This window comes from Hippocampus comes, unplaced genomic scaffold (genome assembly GCF_001891065.2).
Source record: "Hippocampus comes isolate QL1 unplaced genomic scaffold, H_comes_QL1_v1.1 scaffold112, whole genome shotgun sequence".
Lineage (NCBI taxonomy): Eukaryota > Metazoa > Chordata > Actinopteri > Syngnathiformes > Syngnathidae > Hippocampus > Hippocampus comes.
In genome coordinates, this window is record NW_017805841.1 from 52,775 (window position 1) to 75,882 (window position 23,108).

Here is a 23,108-nt window from a genome sequence, read left to right on the forward strand (position 1 = left end):
CCCACGCCCCCCCCCTCCCCCACACCTGTGTCAAAACAGAATCGACATTTCAGCAAAGACACTTCCGCGCGACTGTGCTGGAATTCTTTCACATATGTCCTCACGAAAAGATGCTCTCCTTGCACAAACAACTTACTTTTTTTTCCTTAAGTGACACTTTAAAAATATACCTTTTGATTTGAGCTGGCTGCAAGTGGCCGGCAACCACTTCACGGTGTACCCCACCTAATGTCCGATGACAGCTGGGTTCGATCATCCATCCATTTTCCGCTTGGAAAATGGATGGATGGGTTTGAATTGGGAATTTATGGACAAATATGAGACAGGAGATCAGTATTTGAGTTTTTTGTTTCAAGGACATTTACACCTGGATCGGATATACAACTTTTGTTCGAATCCAATAATTTGTCATGTAAGCAAAAGTATGAGAACATTTGGAAAACCACTCACATTGATTATTCAAATAAATAGCGCCGAATGTCTGCGCTCAGGTTCAGCTAGTAGAAGGAGATGCGGAACCAACATGAAAACCCGAAAGCTAACTAGAAGCGAGAAAAAAAAAAATACAATTGTCCTCATGGAGTTACGCTAAAACTCATCACAGCTCTGATTTGTTTCGATGAAGCTTGCAAGAATCAGAGCCATTCCACAACATAAGCAAGCATTTGGTAACAGAAAAGTAGCCCAAGGAAAACGACAGCAATCAATGACATTTTGAGCGTTGGAAAGAAAGAGCCTCAAAACATTTTTGGTAATTTCTGCAAAAACCTCTAGAGGGCAGCAAGAAGGTCGTGAATACAAACAATAAGACAAGTTGAAAAAATTCCACGACCAACTTGACGTCCAAAGATAAACCTTCACCTATGGGAAGTTATGAGGCTAAAGGTTGGAGAAAGGAAATGCTCAGGTCATCACACATACAGTATAAGTCACAGGTGTCAAAATCAAGGCCCGGGGGCCAGATCTGGCCCGCCACATCATTTTATGTGGCCCTCGAAAGCAAAGCAAGCATGTCAACTTCCATGATGCTTGCTAAAGTCTGAACCAAAATTTCAAATTGTCATGTCCAATTCATAACAACGTTTGAACAAGCCCTTATTCTTGACTTCTGATTTTATAACAAGTTAGCCATCAATTTGCTGTTCGCTCACTCACTCACTACCGACTCCTGCAGGATTCCTTGGTAACGTACCATCACATATTCCAATACGCGCACACACACACACACAGAATGCAACCAGTTGACGGCCCCCTCCATCACATGAGACACTGATATCCACCCAGCATGTACTTTGCCACCACCTAGAAGGGAGAGGACGTCTTCTGCGTGGTGGGTGGGGGGGGATCGGGGGACGCCGACTTTGTCCGGGACTCGTTTCAGCTCGGTTTTACGCATGAAGGAGCGAGGAGCCGTGGCGCGACGTCAATCTCCACGCCGCGCGCTGCAATGTGGAGCAGCACGCGTGATGGCAAGGCAAACAGGACGCACACAAACGGCTGCGCGGCGGCCGGACTGCTCCGTTGATGCGTTTGCTCGGGACGTGCGTGCGTAAAAAGGACTCCTCCGCTTCCCGGGGATTCCCTGATTGGTTGATTTGGTGGCTTGAGCATCCAGGAAGGCAGAAACTCATCCTCCAAAACATGGTGAGTGTTCATTGTTTTCCTTTTATTCTTCCTTCGGAGACATCTGTGCGTTTCGGTTGCCATTAAGCACAGTCCAAAATAAATAAAGAACTAAAAAGAAAAAAAAAAACATTGGGCACACCTGCACAGTCAAATAAAGGTGAGTTATTTCATTTCATAAAGTGTGGTGCTTAATTTATGAGGTATATTAGCTAGAGATCTCTGTATTATACGACACTTTTTTTTTCAAATGAGTAAAACTATAAATATTTGAAATAAAGTGTTACTGTGGTGCTTAATTTATGAGGTATATTAGATAGAGATCTCTGTATTAGACACTTTTTTTTTTCAAATGAGTAAAACTATAAATATTTGATGGTAAATAATGCCATAAAGACGAAATGAAAAGTGAGCATCATCTTTGTTTTTTTGCAGTGGTGTTGAAGTGCACCGCATTACGCACTGAGGTGTTCCTAATAGTATGGCATTGTCATGAAAGGAGCTGCACAGTATAAAAACTGAGCAACACTTTCAAAAGAACCCATCCATGTTTGCCATTAATAAGAATGCAATAAAAATAGTCATTATAAAAATAGAAACTTCACATGATGATCTCATTTATTCTCAACATATCCATAAATTCACATATTTGTTCTTTTGGAGCATCATGGACTGTGCTTGTGTACCTCATGAAACGTCTTTTCCCGGAGAAGACCTTTGAAAAAAGCGATGGAAACCCCCATCGACTTTTGCCTGATTGTTATGGATGCGGGAGCATTATTGTGTCATCAATACTGAGACAATTGTTCACCCCACATCCTACACTGTGCATTTCAATTATGCAGAAAGGATATCGAGAGCAGCTCATAAGCACGAAGAGTGAGGGGCGCATTTGCAGATTCAGTTTGTTCACTCCCCATCCGATGAGGATTTCTACAGATTGGTTTATACGACGTCTTATCATCATCATCTGTCATCTGGCCCTCTCCCGATGATCGGTCCTCATATTGGGAATATTTGAGTGATGTCGGAAGTCCAAAGTTGAAGAACTAAAGTTACTTAGCGGTGTGCAAGTGACTTGTCAAAAACCAAAGAGAAGCGGCATGATGAAAAGTACGCTGAGTGCACCTCGCCGACGCTCTCTGCTCTCGCTCGTGGCTCAGATGTGAACACGGCAGCATCAGAGCCATTAGAACGGCTGGAAAATCCTCGCCGGGTCGCGTCATGCACCGCTGATCAATAGTTAATGACACAGAGTCGTGGAAATGAAATGGAATAGGAAATAGTTGAATAAACGAGGGGCTGTTCTCGAGACTCATTTGTAGCTTGCGACGGTAATTTCACAAATCACGGCTTAATCGTTAATAGTGGAGGAAATGAATGCTGATGTCGAATGGTGGAAAAAACAAAGCCAAAGATTTCGATCTCCAGAAGGGAAGTGGATGCTATAGAACTTTAGCTGGTGGCGGCAAGGTCGCGTGGTGTCTCGGCCTGCAAATCACTGAGATCGCTGTCAAGAGTCAAGGGTGCCTGGAAACGCCGTGAAAAACGACGCTCCGCTACATCACATTAAATCAGTGACACGATAAGCTTTCAAAATGAAACCGTTCAAGACTTCTGGTGAGGTACATCAACAGGAGAGGGAAAAACAATAAGATAAATCAAAACTATTTGTAAAAGGGGACTCATTTAAAAAAATACGTTACTTGCTTGTTTCAGAACAAAGTGGTACCTTGATTTATGTGCACTCCGCCCCTGGTCGTCATGGTAACGAAACCTGTGCAGAGCAGCTACGTGAGAGCGAACATGATGACGTGATGACAAGCAATGCTGCCAGTTACCTTGGAAAAAGTCATTTATCCTTAAAAGTAATTTCATAAGGTTACTGTTTACTTCATTTTAAAAGTCACAAAGTCAGATTACAGCTTATTTTATTCGTTACATTCAATAGATGCCGACGTTTCTAGACCTAAAATTGACAAGCAGTGTTGCCAGTACTTAGCAGGTTGGGTTTTTGAAGCGTCAGCTGACACAACCTCACTGCATTCGCAGCTTGAAAACATGAATCCCTCTGCTTCCTGTTGTCATTTTTCATGCGGTCAAAACATGACATGGCACATACGTAACATCGCTCACTTTAAGTTGTAGCTGAACAGTGATGCCGGTAATGCATTAGAAACTGAAGCTTTTTTTTTTTTTTACAGTACTAGAAAGCAGGCTAATCGAACGCACTATTTTCTCAGTGGAGTAATCTGAATACATCTGATTGAACAAGTCACATTTCGTTACTGAAGCGCAATTAACAAAGCTATCAGTAAATTATGCTGGTCCGTCATTTGTTATTCCCCAGAGGCCAGGCCACCTGTTCGTCATCGTCAGTCCATCATGAGTTCAAGCTGACCCAGTCCGATGTCGTCAGTCCGTCACTCTGTCATCATTGTGAGCTTTATTTTAAATTATCTTACACTTGACAAACACTCCACATATTAAATTAAATAAGAAATAAATAAATAAATCGAATGCTAAAACAAAAAAAAATTAATAAAATAAAGCATTTTTGAGGAAAAAAAATTGCTCCAAAAACTAATTAAAACAAGCTGAATTTAAAAAATAAAAGTCACCATGAAATAAATACGAACAAAAATGAAAAATCCCAAACTCTCAAAATTCTGTTGTGTGGCGAAACCCTAATAGTGACTTCAGAGTGCAGTCCAGCAGTAAAATGTTGCTCTTTGTTGTATAATTTTTCATCCTTTGGCTACTTTGACAAAAGCCTGTCACAGAAATGTGATAAATAATCCAGAGAGAGTGTGTTTAAAACCATCACTGACCTCCACCGTTTCCAAAAGAGCAATTTAAATGCTAATATCACTCCAAACATTTCCGCGCTACATATTCATAGCAACTGTAACTAAGGAAGAATGACATTTTATGTTTCTTGGCATCGTTATCAACACACTTGGGGGACACATCGTCCCTCACTGTTTTCTTTTTTTTTTTTTCTTTCCATTTTTAATGTTGTTTACTTGAGGTCTGACAGCCGCAGTACGGCGATGAAGCAAATGTGAGATAATTTTAGCGTCACTTTGTGTCTTGAACGTGCCTCAAAAGCAGCAAAACATGACTACAAACGCGCCGAAACGCTTTGAGGTGCCTTTCAACTGTGCCGGCGTCGCATCGCTGGCCCCGAAGGCCTTCCTAAGTGTTTACAGTTGTCCGCACATGAGTTGACGGAGCAGATGGCGCTGCAAAAAAAAAAAAAAAATTAAAAAAATCTGCATTCGGGCTATGAAACCCACCTTGGCGGAGCATCGATGAGATGTGGTGAAGATGTGGCCATGTGATCAATCAAGCAGATGAAGATAGCCATTGATAAGTCAAAGTTGTTTGTAGCCAAACAATGGACGGTTGTGAAAGCAAGCTGTTGTCATATGTCACCGCAGTAATCATGACACCAGGGGGCGAGTCGGTGAAACAATGGATGTTCCTGAAAATGTTGCCCGGACAGTTGAAAAAAGGTTTTGGAATGTTTGAACCAGGCAGAGATGATAACTGTTTCCATTATTTCCTATTGGAAGAATAGTTTCAAAACACCGGTTGAATGGGAAAACGTTCCGCTCTACTATGGAATGAAATGTTATCGATTGCACACACTGCCCGCTGAACTGTGATGATTTCCGAAAACTATGCTTTGCTTGGCTGGAAAGGTGAAGTTTTGTTGCGTGGAACCTGTCTGAGTAATCTTCCATATTTATATATCCGTTCAAAATCAAGAGTAAGCTTACAAATTCGTCGGAATCTTCCTCTGACGCAACTTTTGAAGAAGACCCAGATGTACATTACCGTATTTTCCGCACTAAAAGGCGCACCTCAAAGCCTTCCATTTTCTTAAAAGCTCACAGCGCGCCTTAAAATCCGATGCGCCTTGTGGATGGCCATTACGGTAATATGTCAACCCCAAAATGGCTCCTTGCTCAAGACTTTTACAACGCAGAGTTCAAATTTAAGGCGATCGGTTTCGCAGTTGAACACGGAAATAGAGCAGCGGCAAGAGAGTTCAACGTTAACGAGTCAAAAGTTATAACTTGCTGTTGGTTAAGTGAACTGTGTCGCTGCTTTGTTCAATAAGTTTTACCGACATCTGATCGTCGCGATATAAATCAGGGTGTAGTGTAGTGTATCGTTCTGTCGGCATTTCCTTGAGCGTAGCTCCATCTAGTGGATGCATTGTAGATTGCATCTTATAACGCAGTGCGTCCAATATATGAAAAAAATTACAAAATAGGATATTCATTGAAGGTGCGCCTCATAATCCAATGCGCCTTTTAGTGTGTTTTTAACCTTTTATATGCAAGGAGCACACAAACATCAGGGGCTTTAATAGAAAGTAACAATTTGGATGCGGTCGGGTGCTCACGAGTAGCCTAATCTTTGGTTTATTCATTGACAAAACAATTCAAGTCAGCCATGAAATGAAATTGGATGAAATGGGATTAAATCGCAGCGTTGTGTTTGACAGAGCTACTCAATCGCTTTCAAATGGAAAACCGCGAAACTTCTCAAACCTCCCTCAACATTTCTCTCCTGCGTTCCCATAATGAGAAACACCCGGTGCGATGAGTCATCCGTTTGATTTGATGCTTCAATGCAGTCTTCTGATCCTCTCGGAGTTTCCCCCCTTTTCAGCGTGACGTGATCCCAGTAGTTACAGTCAGGATCATATCCGTCATACACACTGTCGCGAAAAAAAAATATAAAAATCTCCCTCTGTCAAAATAATATGAGTACCTGCCATTTGAATCAATATAAAATGAACAAAACATTTGCTGGACCGCAGGTGTTATTTGCTACTGAGGCAAATCCTTGCAACCGCATTTAATGACTAGTATACACACACACATACACACACACACACACAGACTGAGTAACCTATCCTAAGTGCTTCTTTAATGATTGGCAATTAAAAAATACTATTCTTTTGATTCACTATAGCTACAGTGACTTCATTTGGCATTTTATTATCAAACATTTTCCATTCTTTGCATTACAATTTCCATTCTTGTGGGGACAAGCTTGTTTCATGGACACACACACACAGACACGCACACACACACACACACACACACAAAAGAATTGCGAACAAGACATGCCAAGAAAATACTGTGCTTATTGTGGTGTCACATGTGTCGTTGCGAGGTGAGTACTGGTGGGATGACGTTGGCAAGCATGCATGTGGGTGTCTGGCAGTGAGCTGTGGCCAACAGCAGCTCCTGCGTGAATGTGCTCATTGTGTCTATGGGCTCAATTTTCCTCTACAGCACACATGCGCTTGAGATGACAACTACCGGAACTTGATTTTTGTGCCTCCGGGGGGGAAAAAATGAGTGAATGCTAGGATGGAATGTTAATATGTGTGGGTACTGAAAATGGATTCCCTACTTCCAAAATTGTTCACGTCTTCATGACAATGAGGCTTTTTTTTTTTTTTTTTTTTTTTTTTTACCACAAATGTGATTGGGGCGATCAGGTGTGGGGCAGACGTGAAAAAACCAAGCGCACTGTCCAGCAGCTGCAGCGTTTTCAAGGCATGCGCATCCAAAGCGTACCTGGACTTTCCTTTGGAAGAGGAGAGAGTTTAGTTGAGAAAGCCAGTGAAAAAGTGAATATAATAGGTTGTGTCATGCGATGTTTGATCAAGAGTGTGTCCTTGGTCCACGCCAAGACACATTACGACGTTACCACGGAGATGACCTCGCTGGCTCCTAAACAGGAACACGAGGCACAGGAGAATGTGGAAGTAGGGAGATAACGGGAGTTCCAACGTCCAGCGGCAGTTAACTCTTTCATTCCACAAGACGTACTTGTACGTCTTTTTAAAATTTGGCCCCGACTACCAAGGACGTACTTGTACGTCTAAGTCTTTTTTTGGCGTCATCGAGCGGAGGAGGGTCTGATGCAATCTGTGAATGAGAATAAGCCGTTTGCATTGCAAATGCTGTAAAAAAGCGACCAGTAGGTGGCAGTGGTGCCTCACGTGATTGAAATGCATGCTTTTACAGAAAGCTCTTTTTCTCCGTTTTTTGCCCAGGAATCGCCATTTTCTTGAAATTTAGCCATTTTGTGATGCCGATTGCTGAAGAATGGAAAAAGGTAGAAACAGAATTTTTTCATGCTGAAGGAAGAGAGTCCAAACTTTATTTTGGGAGGCTCCATGTTTATGTAGCAAAATCCAGTAAAACGCTGGGATTGAGGGGGTTGCTCCAGTGAAAATGGCTGGGATTGAATGAGTTAATATTCAGGAGAGTCCAAAATAACGGTTGTTTGGGAACACGACAATAATTTCAGTCAGCTTTGAGTCTTTGACTGGAACTTGTCATGGGCATCAGTTGGCCAATGCGTTGATAATAAGATGGCCACATCCAATATGGCGGAGGTCCTGACATATCTCTCGAAATAGGCCAGCTGGGCTCAAGGTGGCATCTACTGCAGAAATGTTCCACCTATGGCGATGTGTGTGTGTGTGTGTGTGTGTGTGTGTGTGTGTGTGTGCGTGTGCGTGTGCATGTGTGTGTGCGTGCGTTCGTCCCTCCCTGCGTCAATTTCATCCTATAGACTAATGAAGGGCCACTCTTGTGTCCTAGATCTGGACTCGTACCCGCCCCACTTTCCAAGGGTCACGTCCGTGAAGTGGAGTCGGGTATTTTTAAGCGGGGTTGGAAAGTATTGTTTCTCAAGCCGCTTATTTGAAGAAATTGAAGAATACAATGTCAGGTCACTGCTTTTTAATTCGCTCTATGCAAATAAGCGTCAGTAAAAGTTGTTGAGACCGAGTTTGACGAAGATATATGCCATCCTTAATAGGTCAGAAGAAATTGTTCCTTTAGCCAAGTCGATGAGCATTCAGAGCCAAAAAAAAAAAAAAACCATCCCACGCAATCACTCAGATCTATGCAACAGGAATTCCAGTCAGACCAGATTTTTTTATTTATTTTGATTTGTATTTTAACTTGAATCGATTGATTATTTTTTGGGACAGCACATACACGAAGCGATAAGCACATCTGCCTGACGGTTCTGAGGTTGGAGGTTCGAATACGGTATTCGGCTTTCCTATGTAAAAGTTTCCATGTTCTCCTTGTGCTTGCGTGGGTTTTCTCTGGGGACTCCAGCTTCCTCCCACATTCAGAAAACAAGCTTTAGAAGGTTCATTGAAGACTCCGAGCTGCGCTTAGGTGTGACCGTGAGTGTGAATGGCTGTTTGTCTAGAGGTGCCCTACGATTGGCTGGCGACCAGTCCACGTTGTGCGCTTACCTCTCGGTTAAAGTCAGCCGAGATAGACTTCCGCTCCCCCGCAACCCTGGAGGGGAGAAGCGGGACAGAGAACGGATGGAGGTATGCCTGATTGGTTTTTGTGTTCTATTGTAACGATAAAATGTTGGGTCGCCTTTATGTGTTGGAATGATGGGCCAGATTGGAAGCTATAAAATGTAACGGTGAAGTCTGGAACAGCCAAAGAACCGCATGTGGCTCGCCAGGTGCGTTTTGTCCACCCGTGCCTTACACCGCGGGCACACTTTGACTTTTACCTCAAAGGCCTAAATTTGCATTTCCATAACAATGTAAAAAAAAAAAATCTTTTTTTCTTCAACTTGCATTTGCATGCGTACGTAGGCGGATGGTTGGGGGGTGGTGCAGATGGTGCATGTGCGCGTATGCCTACGCAGCTCGAGAAGAACACCTACTCTCCATGCTCCAGGGCACCTGCAAACACAGATGTACCAAAAAAAAAAAAAAAACCCATGGCCCGTCAAAAAAAAATAATACATGATTTTTCATCTCACTCCTAAAAGGTTTGGATAGACTTTAAGCACTTGAATACAAATAATACAACTGAAAGATTTTTTTTGAAGATGACTGTTTCTGGATCTTTTTCTGTGCGTGAAACGTTAAGAGTAAAAATGATCTTAAATTATGGGGTGATAATTAGAGTTGCGTTAAATTCTGACTTGATCATTTTTACACTTGTGTGATACTTGAAACAGTCGACTGTAGCGGGAATAAAAATGTGATGTCGGCGACAGTTTGACCCGACGTCAAATTAATCGAAGTAAAATTATTTCCTCTGAGAACATTTGTTTTAAAGTCACCAATTATGGATTTTGTTAAAGTGTCAGGTTCTCAACCGAATCGAATAATGTTTTGGATTCCAGAAATGCAAGCTCAGACAAAGTGCGACAAGAAAAATATTACAGAAAAGCACACCGACAAATTCCAAACTGAAATCACTGGTCACAAGGAGGCGGGAAAAAAAACCCAAATGCATAAAACAAAAAGCGCTTGCAAAGGCAAGGTACAAGAGAACACCGAGAAAACATTAACGAAATATCCCAAGTCCAGAAACCCGAAACCAAAGATCTAAATCCATGAAAAGGAATATTGAAAATAGTTATAAAGGTCTATGACAAAACGAGAGAGACCATGAAAGATATCGAGAGGTCTAGAATACAACACTTGAAGCACAGCAAGCTCAATAATCCGACAAGGGACGAGGCAGCTTGGCGGTCCTTCAATACATGGCGAGGCTTGATGGGGAAACGCGGAACAGGTGCGCCTGCTGGAGGGACCACGCCCCTTCACTCCAGCTGGAACTGAAACACAATCAAAACAGAACATGACATCAAGGTTTCGGTGTATCGACGACAAGGCAATTTTAACAACAACCTTGAAAACTACGATCGCATATTTAAGACGACAATCACAGACAGCAAAGTCATTCGGAACTGCGATCAAGCTCTGTTCAGCATCGGAAATGCATTTAGGTGAAACACAGTCACGTCGCTGCCGGAACAAAGGTTGGACACAGTCGCACTTTTAGATGCTCGCTGAGCATTGGCGCGCCTCTTTATGAGCCAGATGTCCACTTTTATTTAACATTTCATTTGTACCAAGTGTCCCGTTAGCGAACACGCTTACTTTCCACTCCCGTGATGCTTGACGCCACAGTATAAATTAGTTGCAGTGGTTTGTTTTTCCAGCGACCATTCAAAAGATGAATAATAGATGGCTTGTGGAGAAGAATGAACATATCAAATATAGATTAGTACAAGTGTTGGAGCCTTCCAGACAATTGGTATAGAGGAGAGTAGCCTCAAGTTTCAAGAGCATACAAGTCCAAAGGATTTTTTTTTTCCCCGTCTAGGTTTTAGAGAAAAAAAAGTTTCATCACAAATGTGCCTTGAGAGGTCATCAAGTTGTGCCGTGAGAAATGATCCAAATTCACTTGTTGGTAAAATATTTCTTTACTCCAAATAATGTATCTTTCTTCATCTATCTATGCCTACAACATACAATAGTGGTACCCCAACTGTTTCTTAACGAGAAAATTTTATAAGTAGAGACGCGTTTTCCATGTAAATGCCCTAATCCGTTCCAAGCCCCGCCAAAATTCAGACATTAATATTTTCTAAAGCATAAAAAAATAAAATAAAAAAAAATCATCAAAATATGTTATAAATACATTTTACAATTAGATTATTGCACAATGAATGAGAGTTGTGCGTTAAACAAAAAATAAAGAATAAAAATGATGGTCATTTAACTTTTAACTGCGTCCTCATCGTTTTTTTTGCCCTCTTTAGTTCATGTTCTCTCTCAGAAGTGGTTTTTGCCTGAACTGATCCGAGGACGTCAGCAAAGTGAACGATCGCCCGACCGGTGAACACTTTTTCTGGGTGATTTACATTTACCTCAGACTATCGAAACACCTCATAGGCCGACGGGCGAATGACGAGGACGCTGCATTGAGCCATACGGTAGAGGTCCCTCTTAGCCAATGGGAGGCCAGGATATGCTCGGTCATAGCCAATGGCAGAGCAGCTAGAAGTATGTTGCGTTCAGGAAACTCGGAGCTGCGAGTAGCAGCCCATACTGTATTTTTACCTTTCGTATCTTGAAATTTCCATCGTAACAAGAGGCGATATTTTCCCATTGAGGTATTTCGTAACTTGAAAATTTCGCATGAAGAGACGTTCGTAAGTAGAGGTACCACTGTATAGCATCCCCTAAGTACAATCAACCTGTTGCCATTCATTCAACAGAAAAATAACTGCTTTATGTTCAACTAAACAGGCCCAGGTTTCACATGTTCAAAATTTTGTGACATCGCAAAGTGCCCTCGAGCTCGCATTTCAAACGTCACGGCTCATCTGTGTTCTGGCTTTGGTCACATCCCTAATGTAGTGGCCCAATATTGCTCCATCGTTAGTCTCCTGACTCCCATTAAATTCTCATCCGTATTCCCCATCATCAACTGTATTTCTCTTTTGACGTATTCTTCTCTACACGCGCGCACACGTACGCACACTCATTAGAGTTGCGGCCCACTGCCGTTTAGTGCACGCTCCAGTCCACAGCAGACAGGCGCTGACACACGAGCGGCGATGGCTCTACCTCTGCTGAGTTAAATCAATTATCCCCCCCCACCCCTTCGAGCGGGGGGCCTTGCAGCGTTCGTCAGTCCGCCTGGTTCACGGGGTGAGTCGCTGGTTCATTCTGTACTGCGAAGACATTACTGTACAGCATCTGGTGGGACTCGGGCCAAGTCTGACAGGAGAAGTGAATTGGATTTCTCATGAATGGAGCTGTGATGTACTGAATTGTACGGCGGATACGTTCCGTTTTGAATTTGGAGGAGCTTCCTGGTTTGCGCCCTGCCCTCGTGTCATTTAATTTAAAAGCCAGATGGAGGAACTAATGTCTTTTCACGCAAGCAGTATCCACCCCAATTTCGACAGGGCCTGTTCTTGATTGGAAATCTTTTCCTCTCATCCATCCATTACCAGCCTCATTATCTCATTGTCTCGTAAACCAGAGCACAGGGAGATAAGCCTCGTGTTTGACTTGACCGATATGTAAACAGATAGGCCATTCAGTCATCTATCACATGGGATGAAGGTGAGACATATGGAATACAATGGAACCTCTGAGGTCCAACAGGATTTGTTTCTGGAAGCAGGTCGATCTCCCATGTGTTCCCTTTTTGGCGATCATTTTTTTCCTCTATGGCGGAAAACGACTGATACCGGTAAAATGAATTGCTTTTCTAAAGAGCTTTTCCAGATATGCAAAGACACGAAAAAAAAATGATCCATCCGTCCATTATCTGATCTGCTCAACCTCGAGAGGGTCTGCTGCAGTCAGTCAACTCAAACCCAGAGTCAGCTCGGATAAGCTGCAGCTTTCCATGACCCTAATGAGGACAAGCACTCAAGAAAACCGATGGATGGATGAGATGGGCGAATTTCTCTCTCCAGCCAGTGCAGTATAACTTTGCCTCAAGAGTTTCCACACACTTAATCGACAGTCATCATCTATCCATCCATTTTATTTTATGGCTTTATTCTCATTAGGGTCGCGGGTGAGCTAGAGTCTATCGCAGCTAACGTTGGGCAACGGCGCCGTCGCCTCGATCAACAATCTGCTCCACACAACACATGAATTGCTTATGACGCCCGTCCCTCGTGTCAACAAATGCATCCACCTTTCGTCGAGAAAAGCAGAATCAAAGCAAGCACACATCACGATAAAACAAAGTAACATGACTTGAAACGGAATTAGAGTTGCTCAGGAAAAAAAAAAGAAAAAAAAAGCCTGTCATCAAAAAAAGCAACGCTTTTGAGTATTACATGTGAAAGTCAATACTAAATAATTCCAAACCAATAACATATTAAAGCCGTGTTCTGACACTGCTTCCCCCCCACAACACACACATCAAATGGAGAGTGTAAGAGCACAATCCTCCATCCTGCATTTCACCGCCTGTCATCCTAATTGGGGGGGATCCAGGGTGCTTGAAACTGGTCCCAATAGAGTCGGACAAGAAACGCGCGCAATCGCATTCCCTCGGGAATGAAGAGTGACTGCTAGATGCTGTCGTCAAGATGAAATGGCACAGAAAGGAATCACTGGGCGATAATAGCGCAGGTTCATAATTAAATGGGGTGTCGAGGCCCAATCCATATGGACCTACCACCAGAGGTTCAGGTTTTTGAATCCTGATCCTGTTATAGTCTACTGCGTTAAACAATGCATCATTATTGTAGGGCGGAACAACCTAATTGTAATTCCGACATTCCTTAAATGGCATGAGCACATATTATTGCTTTTGCATGTTTTTGGAATGTGGGAGGAAAGCAGAGTACCCGGAGAAAACCCACGCAGGCACCGGGAGAACATGCAAACTCCACGCAGGGAGGTCGCAGCCAAAATCGAACCCTGCACCTCTGCACTGTGAGGTCGACGCGCTAACCACTGGACCACCACCGGGCTGCTCCAACTATTTCATAATGCAGAAAATAACATTAAATATTCACAGCATTTTCCATTTGCTATTAATTTATGATGCCTATGGTGCTTTCTTAATGTGCGCTACTGAATGCTTGGGCTCATGGGTTAAAAAGCCAATCGAGTCATAAAATGGGAGGTTTTGTGTTTGTGGTTCATCGTGTTGTGATTCATTCCATTTAGACTAAAACTGTCTGAGCTGAATTGAACATACATTAACCTTGCGCGGAAATCTGAGAGTAAATAAATGAATCCGGCTGTGTGTGTTTGTGTGTGTGTGTGTGTGTGTGTGTGTGTGCACGCGCGCACGGGGGTGGGGCGGGGGGTCCCAATGATCCATTTACAGGTTGAGTTTGGTCATGATTCATGTGGGTGGTTTTGTTTGTTCGTATATGAATACAGGAAGGGGCGATAACGAGAAGCCATTTAATGAAAACTAAGTTCCTCTCTTTTGTCTCACATGCAGAGGAAGACCAAGGAAGTACGACGCAAGCCCTGACTGGATCATGTAACCGTCGATCGGCTTCACGTGGACTCCACACCAGAGATAGCCGCCTGACAACAAGCCGAGCCGTGTATCTGTCGTCATCATCTTACCGCACGCAGCGCGGCGCCTCGCCTTATTGAAACGGAGGAGCCCATTAAAGTGGTTGATAGATACCAAGGTTCGGCGTTGAGGTGCTGTTGCCGGATGGCTGCAGCTTGGAGATGAGATAAGAGGAGTGGAAAGCAGAGGAACAAAAGTGGCCATCTGACAGCGGCTGAATACAAATGAGTATCCATCACTCCGACTGCGATGTAAGCAGGCCTGAATCGATAATATAAAATTGAAATGGACAAATAAGTCGGCTTCGGTTACAGGAACATTAGCTCGGGACACGAAATGATGGAATTAGACGTTAGCTTCGGGTTGATATGAAAAACAAGGCACGGGGGGATTCAACCCTGCACTCTTGGGCGCGTGTGCAATGAGGCTCTTGTAAAAGCTGTCGAGAATCACGAGCAAGATGGAGGTGTACAACAGCTCCCTGGACTACTTGACCGGCAACGTCTCGGCGATTCCCGACCCGACCGCCGCGTCTCCCTACTGGAGTGACGCCTCCGTTTTGGGCTTCCAGATCTCCCTGTCCATGCTCCTGGGCGTGGTGACCTTCGCCACGGTGCTGTCCAACGCCTTCGTCATCGCCACCATCTTCCTGACCAGGAAGCTGCACACGCCCGCCAACTTCCTGATCGGCTCGCTGGCTGTCACCGACCTCCTGGTGTCCATCCTGGTGATGCCCATCAGCATCGTGTACACGGTGAGCAAGACCTGGTCGCTGGGGCAGATCGTGTGCGACATCTGGCTGTCGTCCGACATCACCTTCTGCACGGCGTCCATCCTCCACTTGTGCGTCATCGCCCTGGATCGCTACTGGGCGATCACGGATGCGCTGGAATACTCCAAACGCCGCACCATGCGCCGAGCCGGGATCATGGTCGGAGTGGTGTGGGTGATCTCCATATCGATTTCCATGCCTCCGCTCTTCTGGCGGCAAGCCAAAGCCCACGAGGAGCTGAAGGAATGCTTGGTGAATACAGATCAGATCTCGTACACGCTCTACTCCACTTTCGGGGCCTTCTACGTTCCCACGGTGCTTCTCGTCATCCTCTACGGACGGATTTACGTGGCGGCGCGCTCCCGCATCTTTAAAATGCCGACGTCGTCCGGGAAGCGCTTCACCACGGCGCAGCTCATCCAGACCTCGGCGGGCTCGTCCCTGTGTTCTCTCAATTCGTCGTCCAACCAAGAAGGGCACGTCCACTCAGGAACGGGAAGCTCGCCTCTCTTTGTGAACAGCGTGAAGGTGAAACTGGCCGACAGCGTGCTGGAAAGGAAGCGACTGTGCGCGGCTCGCGAGAGGAAAGCCACCAAGACGCTGGGCATTATCCTGGGCGCTTTCATCGTGTGCTGGCTTCCGTTCTTCGTGGGCACCTTGGTTACGGCCATTTGCAAAGAGTGTTGGTTTCACCCGGTGCTCGTTGACGTCTTCACCTGGTTGGGATACCTCAACTCGCTCATCAACCCGGTGATCTACACCATGTTCAATGACGAGTTCAAGCAGGCCTTCCAGAAACTCATCAAGTTCAGACGCTTCTCCTGAAGACCAAACAAGCTCCCGGAAAATAGTCGAATCAAATAGAATGAGTCCAATGTAGATTTTCCATCTTGTGAACATATGAACATATGGTCGATGTTTTTATTTTTTACACCCAATTGCTCAGTGCCATACATACCATGCCTGCCTGACAAAAAGACTTGCATGCGGAAAAGTCAGAACATTAGCCTTCATCTGGGAAACGGGAGGAAGAACGATGGATGATTCATTTAGCAGGGATGCGCGCTCACTGGCCACAACGTTAGGTGCACCTGATCTCATGCAGCGCTTTTCAAAGTGTGCCGTGCAGCAGCTTGAAAAAAAACAAAACTGAAACGATTCCACACAGGAATTTTGCTGTTACTGTCAATTAAAAACCTGACTTAAAATCTTTCGACATCTTGACACCTGATCTCATGCAGCGCTTTTCAAAGTGTGCTGTGCAGCAGCTTGAAAAAAAAACCTGAAACGATTCCACACAGGAATTGCTGTTACTGTTAATTAAAAACCTGACTTAAAATCTTTCGACATCTTGATCAAATTTCCAGTTCAAGACCCTGTAAAGTGAATTCAGATATTTGTTACCGAAGACTTTGTACATGTTTGAGGTTAATGCTGAAAACCTGTGCAAAACTGAGAACTATGTAGTACTGAATCAAGGACATTTAGGGCTTTATATTTGTAGATGGCACGGCTATGTTTGAGAGTAAAAATTGGCTTATCTTGATTTTCGTTGTGACTGTTTGGCAATTTAGCAGCGCCTGCTGCGCCGTGGTGGGCGTGCCAAGGGCATTTCCTTTGAAATTCATCTGACAGACCTGATGTTTTGGTTGCTTAAAGACAACTAAACTTTACGCCTACTGCAAGCACTTCTAACTATAGGCTCAGGTAGTGCATCAAAATGTTTAAAAATTCTGATTGGGCCACAAGGAGACATATTCTACGCTCTGCGTACATGTGTGGTGGATGTCATCTATTTCAATAATAAATACTTAACATAATTCGCCCACGGCAGTCTGCTTGGAATTCATCATAATTTTGTACGCACTTCAACCTGCACTGAAATCACTTTCTACATCCGCCGTGTCAAGGGCCGCGCCTCTCGTGCACCGATTTTAAAGGGAAAGAGAATAAACGCTTCGATTGGTACTTGATCAAGGCGGCTTCAACGGCGCTAAATACCCATTTTCAACTGCAGCCATCCCTGCTCGTAGCACTTGGGAGTCAGGAAAACTTTTTTTTCTTTCTTTTATTATTTTGAAGCCCCATTTTTTTTTTAATCATTCAATTTCGGGTCTTTACTCTTTTCTGTGTGTTACAAGATGGAGTTGCACTTTATAGGGACTTTAAATATTACACTCGGCACCATGGTGAGCTCGACTCACTAGGTCACCGTGCTGCTTCATTCATTGAAAAAAAAAAAAAGAATTATTTTATATATAAAATACTCAAATGATTTATTGGAATCCATGACAAGAGCTGTATCACAGTCCTGTATGATCCAAAATTCAAGTGATATTTTGCCAACCATTTAACCATTTTGGTCATATCGTGATACAACGGTTGTGTAATAATCAAAGAAAAAAAAGCTAATAACAGACTTTTGAAATTCAGTCAAGTGTTTTGTAAGCATTTATTGTAACAATAATAAAATGTGTTTGGTGTGTTGCTTCAGTAATGTACCTCGTGATATGGATATTTTATCCCGCGAATTCGTTGTGATAGACACTGTCAGGAAAAAAAAATAATAATCGGAATTTATTTTCTGGGTTTTTTTCAACATTTTTTCAAATGTAGTGGTTGATTATTTACTAAACTGCAGAGACTAACTAGCATCTATCAGGCATATTTTGATTACTTTATTCCAATAGCAATGTCAAATTTTGAAGTGATGCGGCTCTTGCAGAAATATGACCTCACAAATAAGTGTACCTAATTAAGTGGCCAGTGAGCAGAGAGACTGAATGCAATCCAGCTTTGGGAAGCGCTGAAAGCCATCAAATGTATCTGTCTCCGTGTTGTACTGTATGCTGCTGCTCCTGTATGTTTTCTGTGGTACAGTAAAGTACTTACCCTAAAAGGTTCAGTAAATTGCTCTCCATGTATGCTCTTGTGTGCACTTGAAAGTATTTGCGTGTGTCTGAGTGTAGAAGAGGTGGCGGCTTGATTGAAATGTATGCGCTGTCAGCGCAAGGAGCGCTGTGGAGTGTTTGACATTTGTTGAAGCGCAGGCTCGCCTTGTTGTTACGCCAACTGAAAGGGGAAAAGGCATTACTCAATAAAATGATAAAATGCATTACTGGACTAAAAGGCAAGAATACCTTAAAAAAAAAAAAGTCATACCCAACATCCAGAGCAATTTAGCAGACTGCTGGCGATGGACAGAATAATTCAATTACATATGGGAATATGAAGAGCATTTTGCACTACATTTAAGAATGTGTACGGCACGGTGGAAGACTGGTTAACATGTCTGCCTCACAATGCAGAGGTGCAGGGTTCGATTCTGGGACCGGCCTTCCTGTGTGGAGTTTGCATGTTCTCCCTGTGCCTGCGTGGGTTTTCTCTGGGTACTCCAGTGAGTTAATTGAGCAATCTTAATTGGCCCTAGGTGTGATTATGGGATAAATTTGACGCTTCCATGAAACATATAAAAAAAGAAATGTTGCAGAGTTGTCATTTTTCGAGCAAGTGACCCGTGTGAACTTTTCCTGTATTCAATGTCAAACTATGTTAATCAACAACAGCAACACATAAAGGTTGCATACATTTCAGGCCGTTGCTTCAATGTATGTCGGAGATGATGAGAAGCTGTGCTCAGCTGGAGAAGGTCAAAGCCACCTGCAGTCTATAATTGGGGAGATAAACCATATTTCATATTTGTGTGTGTGTGTGTGTGTGTTTAGGGCTGGGGTGGAGGCGAAACAAGAACATCCATGGCGAGAAGAATCAAAACATTTCAGACAAAATGGCAGTCATGTGTGGATTGTGGATTTTATGAGAGCGCTGACCCTCAAGCCATCCCTTTTACTCAGCACGTGTGACCCCAAATAGTGTGAATTCAAACGACAAAAAAACTTGTGAGGCCAGTAGCCACTATTTTAGGGTTTTTCGACAGCTCGCACAAGATAAAACAACTTTGAACCAATAAGACCTTGTGACCCGATAGCCACTCCTTGCTATCATTTCTTCTCAATGCCGCTTTAGTCTTTTCTCAGGCACTTGAGTCTTTAATGGCCTGCAAAGGACTGCCAATGTATTATTCATGTCGACGACAGTCTCCCATTCACATTTGTCTTCGTTGAGTTTAGTGGGTGCGTATGTCATGATTATGTCTGGGCTTGAAGCAACAATAAGTTATCATTTGACCTCTAACTACTGTTGCTGGCACACAAGCTTGTATTGGAAGAATTACACTTTTTTTTTTTTTTTTTTTTGTCGCGGAAACCCGAAATCAGCGACTTTAGTGGTCAAAAATAATAATTGGACCGGCCAGGACACCGCCTGCTGGGTTGGCGGGAACAAAGATGGCAAGTACTGCTGTTCACAGTTGTATAAAGTGTTTGTACAAATGCTGCTGCACACACACAAAAAAAAAGATCAAAAGCAATAACATCATTATTTCATGATATGTTTATGATAATACATTTTCCAACACAGTATGGTTGCTTATCATTCATTTAGCACTAAGGTCCGGTTTACAGTTGAACGTGTTGGTTGTGCAAACTTGGCTGTACGTAAATAGGATCTATTTTATTCATATGTAACAAATTACAATAAAATACGTTTTTAATTATATAGACATGAATAGTAAATTGTAATCAACATTTTCATCTAGTCATTAATATCCACAATGACATCGTTGATAGATCGCGCAAAGTGTGACTTTACATTTGGTCACTGGTCGTGCATAAAAGGCAAAATATCGACTGATTCCAATCTAGTCAATCAGATGAGTGTAAAGTGAAACTTTAACATACTTCCTTGACGCCAATTCGGTCGACTACTTGCATCTTGCGGCATCTTGGGGCCTTACAAAACGAGCACAAAAATGTGCAGGGAACTACGAATAGGTGAGTTATTCCGTGAATAGGTGACCATAGACCCCACCCCCCCCCAAAAAAAAAACACATCACTAAAATTGTGACTAGTGAATAGCAAATTTGCAGAATTTCACTGAATATAATCACTTAATATATTTATGTTGCACTTCTTTTTCATTTTGTAATTTTGCCCAGCATTCAATGTGATGTACCGCAGATTTTTTGTTTGACACTTCAACTGTAGGGGAAGCAAGGGAGCAAAAAAGACAGTTCGTCTCTACTGCAGCTTTCGTGCACGCAATTAATTCGCATTACCCTCTTCGGCAGCCCCTACATGTATAAATAAATCATCAACTGTAATGGAGGCTAATGATTGGCAACCTCCACAGCATCTGCTTCCTAAATAACTTTGCATATGTTATCACAGATGTGAGAGGTCACGTTATGGCCTTGTAATGTACAGTATAAAGCGAGGTACCATTAAACAGCGTAGGACAAATAAAAAGCTAATTAACCCGGCAAGACAATTTAAGATGGTCCAAATGATGTATGCCGCTGGGAGTCTTTAATGCAAACAAACGTCACCTAAGTCAGTGATAATTCGAATGAATATCCACATCATGCCTGGGGAAAGGAAATAGTGATGTTGTTTAGGCCACTGTTTCCCTTTCTTTACTGAGCCATATCTTAAATTTGAAAAATCTCAAGACACACCACCAAAGAAATGTCACAAAAAGTACATACATATATTTAAACAATGTTTTTGTTGTTGTTGTATTTGTCGTTTGTGAAGGAGAACCTAAATTATGCAAGTGATCCCAAGGGAAATGAAGGGCTGTGCGGAGCAGGCTTACACTGTGATTAACAAGCATGTACGCGATCTGACATTCTTCCCTCCGCCTCCAAACCAGCCTGACCACTTGGCCTGCCCTTTCTCCCTGCATGTAGAAACACATGCATATTTCCAGGCGTGTAGCACACGAGGCCCCAGCAGAGCGGAACTGTACATTGTGGGTAGAAGCCTTCACCAGACTAAACCCATGGAGAATGTAAAATGCTCCATGCATATATTTTCCACTTCATCGCACGTCATATTTTCACTCAATATCTTATTTGATTTTCAAGTTAATAATTTAACACCAAATATTTCAAGGCCATGTTTCGTATCTTTGCACGGACAAAAGCGAAGCATATGTTTCCATTCTGTTTTTCTTTTTTTTTTACTTCCGAGCAGAAATTTCATTGGTCAGTGGCAAGAACTTAATTTGAGTTCTTGACCATTTTGAAACATAAAAATATCAAAACGTTCTGAATTAGTTTTGCAAACAAGTGACGCTAAATTTTTTTAAACGCTTATCTTGAGGTTGTTGCTTCTTTCGGAATAAGTCACCAAAAAGCCAAAGAAAAAGCAAAACATGCGCTAAGTTAATTATAATCACATGCAACTGCTGATCTCAACTTCAACTTCATTTATAGGGCACAAAAAAAAACCAACTGCAGATGTAAGAAAGTGCTGCACTTATTAAAAGTGTAAAATTAGCATTCTAACGAAACCACAGATGAATCCGATTCAAACACTCCGTATAATTTCTATGAGCTTCAGGCTCTTGAAGTCTAACATGAAGTGGTTTAATCGAGCATTTAGCATGTTAAATCGCGGTAAAACTTCCAATGGAGAACATAAAAATGCTTGTTTTTTTGATGCCACAACAAACACAGCGAGTGGGATTTGATCTAACCAAGCGGGAAAATGTCCTGTGCGGCTTGGTCAAACAACAATATAAATCAGATTCAGCATTCAGGAAATCTCCCTGTCACTTTTGTATATCACCTTCAGGCAATGTTTCCAGTTTTGGGTTCCTCTTGGTTGAATGTAGAAACTACTGAAGACAGCAGCAAAATAATCACTCATTGGACACTTCATTAGGCATACCTACCTTCCCTAATCAGATCCAACATCCAAACAAGAATTGTAATATTCCTTTTTGTTGCTGCAGCTGTGGCTGTTCGAGTGTCTTGTGAGTGTAACTGGCCAATCGGAATTGATACAAAAATGTATTTTTTTACAAAATGATAACAACCTTTTTTATTTTGTGAGTATTGGCCAAGTATTGAATCGACAGAAACTGCGACAGAAACAGCCATGTTTTGACTGAAGGAGACTCAAAATAGAATTAGTAGTGTCATACTCGGTGAAGCCATCGGTGGCAAAAGTACTCACAGTCTGTACTCTAAGTAGAAGTACAGATACTTGTGTAAAAACACTGGTAAAAGTATTAGTACTGATTCAAATTCCGTTACCTGTGCTTAAGTAAGATTAAAAAAGAAAAAAAAACACAGACTCTGATTTGCAAAAGTGAAAAAGATTCTTGATAATTTGGAACAATGAAAACAATAACTTCTCTTTTGCTATCTTACAAAGAGCTGGCTTGACTTTTATGCTATCTAACATGTCCCCATAGCTTTGCTAACATCAATAACTGACTAGCAAAACATGCTAAATTAGTTAACGGTAAATGATGAAAAAAAACACCTTATGTGCATGGCTTTTTTTTTCAGATTACTTAATTCATGTATGAACACCAGAAACTGGAGTTTATTAGGCTCAAACAAGACACAACAGATTGGCCACAAATCATGATATCTATCTATCTAGCTAGCTAGCTAGATAGCTAACTGCTGTCTCTTAATGGACATTAGAGTTGAACAGGCCGTGAATTCTCATGTCTCAAAATACAAGCAGATTTCTGTGACCACCTCTCAAAAATTGAGTGAGTGATGAGAATGCTGTACAATGAAATCAAGGGAATATCTGATTTTGTGTTAGGAAAACAATGAGTTGTGGTAGTGTCTTCCCAAAGAAGCTCAAGTAGTTGAACTGTAATTCAAGACTGACATGCATCCTATCCTACTTAGAAATAAGTCCTATCTTCTTATCTGCAGTTCTTAATTTCCAGGTAG

At 42.5% G+C, this 23,108-nt stretch overlaps 1 protein-coding gene across 2 annotated transcripts in view; it reads left to right on the forward strand.

The window, feature by feature from the left end:
- htr1d (5-hydroxytryptamine (serotonin) receptor 1D, G protein-coupled) overlaps nucleotides 1–16,400 on the forward strand; it is a 22,663-nt gene extending 6,263 nt beyond the window's left edge. Inside the window, exons 1-2 of one of the 2 annotated variants that reach the window (XM_019888419.1) lie at nucleotides 1,247–1,644; nucleotides 14,433–16,400. In XM_019888419.1, coding sequence (XP_019743978.1) covers nucleotides 14,974–16,110 — 1,137 coding nt within the window. In that variant the 5' untranslated portion in view covers nucleotides 1,247–1,644; nucleotides 14,433–14,973 and the 3' untranslated portion in view covers nucleotides 16,111–16,400. Of the gene's footprint in view, nucleotides 1–1,246; nucleotides 1,645–14,432 lie in introns of those variants that run through there. The other variant, XM_019888420.1, reaches the window with a different exon arrangement.
- The last annotated feature ends 6,708 nt before the right edge of the window (nucleotides 16,401–23,108 follow it).